Genomic DNA, 8,992 nt, shown 5'->3' with positions numbered 1-8,992 from the left:
TCTGAGAATACAAAAGTACGTTTCCCATCAACTCTACGCATGTGATGTCATGTTTTAAAATATTCATCAATGATCAAATCTCCATCGTTTTGATGTTTGTTCGGAATCCAGCATCTATATATTTCCAATCAACAAGCGCTAAATCTCGATGAAATGCACTATCAGTTTAAAGAATTGATAAGTGTTATTGGGAGAACAACTCCGACCCAAACATTTATCTCTGGAAAACACAATTTTAACTCAATGAATAATAATAATAATAATAATAATAATAATGATGCTAAAACGAGGGATATACCAAAATCTTTTACCTCCTATGCAGCTGCACAAACGCACAACAACAGATTTGGAAGACCATCATCGTAGGGGCAAAAGCAACAAGAATAAATGATCTTTCAAAACAAAACAGTGATCAGAAACCTCCATCGAGTTACCTCCAGTTTCACCAAGGCTGACCAGTAATATCCTGCCCCCACCACTGTATTGCTCAATTCTTTCCCTTTCATCAAACCAGATCTCGCCAGTTCTGCTGGCCAATGAGGCTGCAGATTTCACTCGTCTAGGTCTCAGGACAAAAAATCACGCCCTTCACTAATCAGGGTATCTTGAAAATTGACTTCAGCCTCACGACGAGTCTCCACTCTTCGATTGACAAATCATCCTGCGGCATCAAATTCAGTGAATTAGATATAATATATAAGAATATTACTCTTGGGTGTGATTTTCCTAGGAATCCATTGCTTACAACAAAGAACTCAAGCTGTAGCAACACAAAGTAAACCCTACGCACCACATGATCATCAACTAAAACTTGTAGGACGACGACCCCTCCTTTCACCAATTACAGGTGAAAAGAAGAGTCATGAACTAGCATATAACAATCGAATTAAGTAATTCTTACCCTATAGTTTGATTTCAGTATGTCGATTGATCTCCTCGAGATATGACTGACAAGCTCATCGTCAATATCAAAATGCCTGCCATACATCTTCTGTTGTTCTTCGGGACTGCTGGCAACTATCTGTAAGAACAGAAAAGAGTTGATGAGGCTCCAAGAGATCTGTCGGAGAAGTAAAAAAGGAAAAAAAAGGCAAATTTGAAATATGAAATATCAGCGGCACCTTTATAGCCACCTTCTGTCCTTTAGTGGCAACGTCAACTTGCTTATGATTGATCTCAATTGATGCAATTTTCCCTATATCTATGAATTCTCTTGAAGGTATACAAATAGGAGTACCAACCTGAAATAGCGTACAGCTATAAGCAAACGAGATATCACACTTTTACACAGAAAAAGCACTTTCAAGCTACACGAAAGGGTAAAGGTCATGTTAATTAATCTCAAATTCGGAATTAGTCTGTTTAAAAAGCTCAATGTATAAATGCCAAAGACATTTGATAAATATATTCTAATAACACTTCAATTGCGGAAACACATACGCTTCCAACATTTAGAAAAGAAACCATTAACTTTAATTGCATGACCAGCCTCTGGTCCCTGCAAGTTCCATGACCAACTGCTTCCAAGTGGTAAGTTACCACCAGCAAACATATTGTTGTCAATGAAACACAAAATGAATGCAGTAGTTTTAATTGTTGCTTCATAAAAACACTGATAACAAAAATGATGTCAAACAGGGCCTTTAATTATTGAGGCCAGAATCAAAGAATCAAGATTTACTTCACTTATCGCAAAGACTACAACTAACTTCCCTTCAGAATAAAGATACACATATTAGTTCGAAAAAATTGCTTAGTTGTATTTATAGAAAGACCAAAACAAAAATAACACCAAACAGGGAGCTCCTGATTTCTTAGGCCAAAGATCAAGACAAACTTATTTCACTTGTACTAACAATTGCTTAGATGACGTCTCTTTGGAAATGAAATTGCAGATATCAGTTGAGAAATTACTTCCAATAGCATTAACTTTGAACAGGTTGAAAAAGGATAGCTTATTAAATTACCTTCAAAATGCCTTCAAGAATATCCACACCCAGTACAATTGGGTCCTTCTTGTTGAATATGCAGTTTGGCATAATCTTCAGAACACTAGGGAAAACTGCCTCTTCAGCACTTTCCTTCTTCTTCTCTTCCTTTAGATTGTCAATGTAAGCCTTGAACTGATCAAACAGATGATATATGATGTCTGCAACAAAGATTCTAACACCGGTCTCATCTGCAAGTTCTCGAGCATCAGGCATCACTTTGACATCAAATGCTAGGATGGTTGCATACTCTTTCTTCCTCTCAAGCATGACACTGGCTTTCATTACATCCTTCTTGTGTACTGGACCTATACTAAAATCACAAAATGGAATGTTCACAGCTGGGCTTCTCAAGAACTCTGTAAGTGCTTCCAATGACCCAAGAGTTGAGGCCTGCACGTAAACACCTTCCCCACTCTTGTCAATTCGGCTCATGACCTTTTCCACATCCTGCATTACAGTTCTCTTCAAATCTTCCAAATCATCCTCAGGTTTTACCACATAAAGGGAAGTGCCAGCAATGGCATGCTCAAGGCCCTGAGAGAGAATGGATTACTCAAATGAAGTTGCTGAAATAAAAGAAATGCAGATCTGTGCTACAATCCAACTATACCTGTGCAGAAATTTTTACACCTTGGGCAGCTTTAAGCTCTTTATGATGTAAGTATGAGCCCTGAGAAAGATACACCATTGACATGCCAATAAACGCAAATATGTCATCAGGGAGCAGCTAGTCTCAAGATCAATTTAATATAACTTAAATCATATAAAGAATGCAATGAACCGTTGCTTTATATAACTTAGCCATAAAACAAAGCCAATGCACTTAGTGTAATACATGACCGCTCTAACTAATAAAACATAATAATTACAAATAATTCATCAATTGTGACAGTAATTCCATCAGTATGTACGATATGGAAATAAATTGGGAAAAATGAATAAATGAGAAACTTATGCTCATTTAATTATCCCTTTCAATTACTTCTGTTTCTATTGTTCTATCTTGAAACAGAGTACTTGAAATGAATTAATCAATCATGGAAAATTCTTGTTACTTAGTAAATTGAATCATAATTTCAATCAGAATCACAAGCACCAACCAAAAACCCAACTTAGTTTTCTTCTGTTTCATGCTCTTCAATCTTAGAAAAGGGTACTTGAAAAAAAAAACAGATTGATTATCCTTTATATTACCTTATTATGTTCATTACTGATCCTTTGGTGACTTTATTGCCTCCATTCTTCTGTTGAACTTTTGATTTCGCTAAGACATAATGATACATACAAAATAACAACACACTCCACAAAATTGATCTTTGTCACATGCTCCACATAATGATGACAAAAAATTCTTCCAACTCTAAGGAATATAATTTGCTACTTGCTAATACCTCCATAACATCCGTTAAGTGATTTGAGAGAAACTGAAAAAAGGGAAGACGGCGTTCAAACAAACATAAGAAGATCAGCTCCCAAACATAATTTTGAACAAGGAAACTTTGAAATGGCAAATGAACGGAGCTTAGTACCTATCCTAGGCATTAATTTTTTAAAGTCTTGACAGAAATTAAAATTTATTTTTATCTATACGGGAGATTAACTCTCCGCACCTATGCTGGATGGATGGCAGCACCATCATGTGCCAATCACGAATATTCTTAGAGAAGGTTAATGAAAAATATTTAACTGAAAAAGGAGAAATGCTGTACTCTAGCTTCACATAAAAATGTCACAAGTTGCAAAAGGCATGGGGACATTTGGACAAGGATAGAGGTACTTAACAAACCTACCAAATAAGAATAATAGGAGCATTGTTGTCAAAGGAGACTGAAAAGGAGAGAACAGATACACACACACACAAAGAAAGCAAAATACAGCTAGCCTTCAAAAGCATCTCTAAATGATTGATGTTACTTGTAGCACCTTGACAAGATTTGTATCCTCCAATTTGTACTACATGACGATGAAATACCTACCATACTTTCACTGTTTCACATAGAATCTGCTTTACAGATAATCCTAACATCTTCTGAGATTATGTAATATAGCCAAGGAAAAAGGAAGATATTCATATTAGGAAAACTACTCAAAGATTTCATCTGTATGTTAAGGGTCGATATTTATCAACAAAAAAAAAACAGACTAGTGCAAAGAAATTAGCCCAAAAATTATAGTCTTTTGTTTCCTATAAAGCTAACCCAAATAAATTTGGCAGTGATAACTATGCATCAATAAGGTACCACCCAGTAGAAAAAAGTTACTACCTCGTTAAAAAAAGAAACTACCTACCTAGTATCCACTAGGTTACAAAGCTTAATTTAGATCTACAATCATGAGAGGTGTTGAATGCTGACAATTAATTATTAATTTAGATCTATTTATCATGAACTTAATTTTCTTAAATTGGTTATAGAAACATCGTCATTACATTAGACTCTTAGCTAGACCATTTAGCAAGTCTAATACACATATAGAGCAATTTCCGAGAATACTACACCTGAACATGGAAAGAAGATCCAAATCTAAAGTCCTGGCTGTAAAACTTTTGATACATAAGAGAGTTCAACCAAATGGTGCTAAAGAGTGCAGCATCTTCTGACTTGCAATTGCAAAACCAGAAGTGGCACTCACATTATTCCAAAGAAACACACAGAAATAAACTAGATGATAAGCTCAAAGAAACAGAGTATTATTAAACTCTCCATCAAAGATCCTTTAAGCCAATACTCTAAACTATAGAAGGATGCAATAATCAAGTGGCATACTCACCTTTACTCGGAGCTCCTTCATAGGGTGGGGAGTCAATAAAGCTCTGATATTGGTCACAATGGGCCCCTAAATAGAAACTTCACTACAATTAGAAACAAATACATAAAAGGAAAAGCCAAAGTACAGATAAGAGATTAAACATCTATACCTGCATTCCACAAACAACTATTTGGTCACCCTCATGAAGGACACCATTCACCAGTACGACATCAATGGTAGTTCCTAAACCTTCGATCACTTTAACTTCCAACACAGTACACTGAAATACATATTGAGTACAAGGATAAGACAATCAAACTTTTTCATATCTTATCTGAAGTAGAAGTACTAAGACTATCTACTCACATAGAAATGGAATGCTTTATAGAACAAAGGCAAATGAATAGCATAATAAAATATGTGAAACGCAAATGTTAGATTTATACAGCTAGAAGATATAATACTGGTTACAGTGAGTGCACATGCATCAAGGATATATTAAATCACAACTCTGAACCAATTCGAAGACAGGGCAGAATAAGCACTCAGAAACAAACCTGGACTTCATCGATATAGGTAAGCTTTTCTTCCATTGTTTTCTGAGCCCATTGTACCAACAATAAGAGAAGATCTGGTATTCCTTCGCCACTAATAATATATATACAAATACCACAAAATTTGCCATTAAAAATCCACAAAACATGCATATAAAAGCTTCCTAATACAATGTAGATATTACCTGATAGCACTTGTGGGAACAATATTAAATGTTTCTCCCATTTCTTTGTTTTTGTAGTAAAGAGCTGTGTTCAAACCCTGCTCTTTGAACTGTGTTATGATCTGTTAAAAAGGATGTAGGGAAAAGAAAAGACTTGAGTCTTCAAACTAAATTTTAATGAAAATACATCCCATGACAATTCCAAATGCATTAACCTGAGTAAGTCTCATATTAAACTCGTTCTTCACATCATTAGATTGTTGTTTGAGTGCCTTCACTATGGGTGCATTTGGACTGGATTTCCAACCATAGAGTCGATCCACCTTGATAATTGGAACATCATGTTTATAAATAAATCACAAAAAACATATCTATTAGCGCAGAAAAAGGAATCCTATATGTAATGTAATCATCTACCTTATTCAATGCAACAATGAACTCTGCGTTCCTATTTTTTAAAAGGTTGAGAGATTCAATAGTTTGTTGCTCAAGTCCATGCATGATGTCCACGACCAGTATAGCGATGTCACAAAGGCTTGAACCTCTAGACCGTAGATTGGTGAAAGACTCGTGCCCGGGGGTATCAATTACAAGTAAACCTGGAACCTTCAGTGTTGCATCAGCTTTTAGCTCTCTTGTTCTCTCCCTTATGTTTTCAGTTGGAAAATAGGTAGCCCCAATCTGCTGGGTAATACCGCCAGCTTCTCCCTCCTGTACATTAGTGCGTCGAATGCAATCTAGCAATTTAGTCTTTCCAGTATCCACATGACCAAGAATGCAACAAATTGGTGAACGGAGATCAGGACCACTCTTTTTTGATTTGTCCTCCACAGCAGTTGCCTCTTCTTTAATAATAGCTGCTTTTCCCCTCCTCATATTTGTGACAGGTTCACTTTCATGCTCAACCTCTTTGTTATCTGCGTTCCAAGATGTTCGAGGAGCCACGACCTTTTTGACAGCAGGATTTGCAGGTGCTGAAGAATTCACTTGAGGTTCCACGGGAGCAGATACTGAACGTTCGGTAGTTCTTTTGACCACAGGTTTTGCCTTGATGTCCTGATCCTCCTCAGCAAATGGGCTTGTAGCAGGCAATGTCACATCAAGATCATCCCAGCTCTTCGCATCCCATTCTTCATCATCTTCATCCTCATCCATGGCTTTGACATCTTTTAATTCCTGATTTACTTCAACATTGTCTTCGTCATCTCCAATCTGAGAATGGGATTCCTCTTCAACTGTAACATCTTCCCCAGCTTGCTCAGTACCAGGTTCATCAACAGCTTGCTCATTCTCTGGCACCTTCTCTGTTTCTACAACCTTAGATTGAGCTGGCTTAGACTTCCTTGCCTCATACTTGGGCCTCTTCTTTATCTCCTTACCAGCATCACCTACTGGAACCTCACTCTGAGCAAGAAATTGTTTTCTCATTGCTTCTAACCTCCTCTGCTCATCCTTTTGTTTAGCCGTTAAAAGTTTACCCTCCTGTTTTTTCTTCAGCAGCTTCTCCTTTTCTCTTTCCTTCTTTCTCCTCTTTGCCTCCTCCGCAAGCCTCTCCAGCTCCTCCAACCGCTTCCTCTCTTCCTCTTCCTTCCTCAGCCTCTCCTCCTCTTCCCTTTTCTTCCTCTCTTCTGCCTCTTTCCTCCTCGCCAGTGCCTCCTGCATCTCTCTCACATGCTTAGGCAACTTCTTGTCTGGAATTTTACCCTTTACATCCTCCTTCTTCTCTTGCTTAACCTCAACAACAGCTGGAGCAGCTGCAGCCGCAGCAGCTGCAGCCTTCTTCTCTTTCTCCTTCTCTTTCTTCTTTTTCTTCTTCTTGGCAGCTGCTGATTCACCCTCTGCGTCCCCATCCTTACTCTCTGCCCCTGGCTGTTCCCCTGGGAGTGGAGCTGATTGCTCCACAATCGCAGCAGGCTGCAATGGAGCTGCAGCAGTTTCTACAGGAGGTGACGGACCCTCCCCAAGGTCCGCAAGAATCTTATCCAAATCTTCCTCCTCCTGGGCAGTTCTTCCACTCTTCTTCTTCTTTTTCTTCTGCTGCTTCTTTGAGGCAGCTTCCTCGGTGCCATTTGCTTGCCTGTTTGGTTCCAAATCGGTGTCCTTGATCTCATCTGCCTCGGCTTCTTCTTCTACTGGTGTAGGAGGAGGCAACGCCTGGGCCGAAGCCAGTGCGGGGGCTTCCCCGATCTCAGCGAGGAGCTTATCCAAGTCCTCCTCCTCCTCCAGCGTCGTTCGCCCGCCTTTCTTCTTCTTCTTTTTCTGTTGCTTTCTTGAATCCGTATCCCCATTTAGACCCCTACTTTCATCAAACTCATCCTCCACATGGTTATCCATTTCAGGTTTCACCTCAGATCTCGGTTTTGGCTCGGGCTCCTCGTCATCGACGTCGTCCCCAAAGGTATTACGAGCCGCGTACCCACTCTTACCAGCGTTACTCTTTTTAGATTTAGAGGATTTCTTCTTACCGGAGAAGACGAGAGGCACGGCATCATCGTTATCCTCCTGCGAAGGATCGGCTGCGCCGGCGGACGAGGGCTTCTCCGGATCCTCGACCGGGGGCTCATTATCGGCGACGGCGGCGGCGCTGCGCTGGTTCTTGTCGCCCTTCTTGCTCTTCTTGGAGCTGGAGGCGGCGCGTGTCTCCATCTCTGGTTCCTGCGTAGTCGTCGGCGGCTGCTGCGGATCCTCCGGGAAGGAGTACTCATCGTCGTCGATGGTGACCGTCTTCTTCCGACCCATCGCTGCGCAATCAAACCCAACAGTTTTGGAGAAGAGTCACCAGTAGGGATCCGTGCCAACCCCAAGAATCATACGAAGTCGCCGACGATCATCGAAGCCATGACGGAATCAAGAAATGGGAAGGGCTCAGGAACCCTAGGAGGAGATGGATCGGCCGAAGGTAACGATTAATTAATTATTTAAATATATATATATATATATACACCGGAAGAAGACGCACTTGATCGACGTCTTCCAGATGCGTGCATCATCTGTGGACGGCGAGATTTCCATCACCCATTCACGGGATGGCGTTTCTTTTCTTAACAATTTAATGAGGATTTACTCGAAACTGACCTCTCTCCGATAGAGCCACAGACACATCCCGGTGTACGCACGAATCTCGAGCACGATGGACGCGAATCACGCGTCACATTCTTTGCACTCTACGTCAGGGGATGCTGATCCGTCTGACACTGCTATTTCGACCCGACCAGAGTCCATCACTCCCAAACCCCGAGGCGAGCAGGCCTCCCGTCAAGGATGGGCCCCATTTATGTGATTGGACAAGTGTGGAATAGGTGTTGGCTTCCCGACAGTGAATCCTGATCCGTCTTTATCCGGTGCACGAAACTGTCCAAATTCCGGTTTGGGTATCGATCAGCTGTTTAATACCGGTACGCGCACAACCCGTCTATTCTTGTCGGGCGTTATAAACACAGTAACACATAATATATCTCCGTTCCACAAATTTCGCCTTATATCTCAGGTTTTAAATGAATAATTACTCCGAGCTGATGCCGACATCTCTATGTTA

The 8,992-nt window shown here is 40.1% G+C and overlaps 1 protein-coding gene across 1 annotated transcript; it reads right to left on the bottom strand.

Annotated features, from left to right (window-relative positions):
* Nucleotides 1-143: 143 nt before the first annotated feature.
* Nucleotides 144-8,343, bottom strand: LOC135673417 (eukaryotic translation initiation factor 5B-like). Its single transcript, XM_065182386.1, has 11 exons — nt 5,875-8,343; nt 5,673-5,780; nt 5,479-5,579; nt 5,297-5,387; nt 4,909-5,019; nt 4,761-4,826; nt 2,602-2,661; nt 1,968-2,525; nt 1,122-1,241; nt 902-1,021; nt 144-661 (listed from the first exon to the last, which is right to left on the bottom strand). Exons 1-11 carry the CDS (start codon nt 8,194-8,196, stop codon nt 596-598), a joined length of 3,723 nt encoding a protein of 1,240 aa, XP_065038458.1. The 5' UTR covers nt 8,197-8,343; the 3' UTR covers nt 144-595.
* Between the last annotated feature and the right edge of the window lie 649 nt (nt 8,344-8,992).

Source organism: Musa acuminata, chromosome BXJ1-5 (genome assembly GCF_036884655.1).
Source record: "Musa acuminata AAA Group cultivar baxijiao chromosome BXJ1-5, Cavendish_Baxijiao_AAA, whole genome shotgun sequence".
Taxonomy (NCBI): domain Eukaryota; kingdom Viridiplantae; phylum Streptophyta; class Magnoliopsida; order Zingiberales; family Musaceae; genus Musa; species Musa acuminata.
The sequence above is the reverse complement of the archived record's forward strand: the minus strand, read 5'-3'. Positions and strand labels throughout refer to the sequence as shown.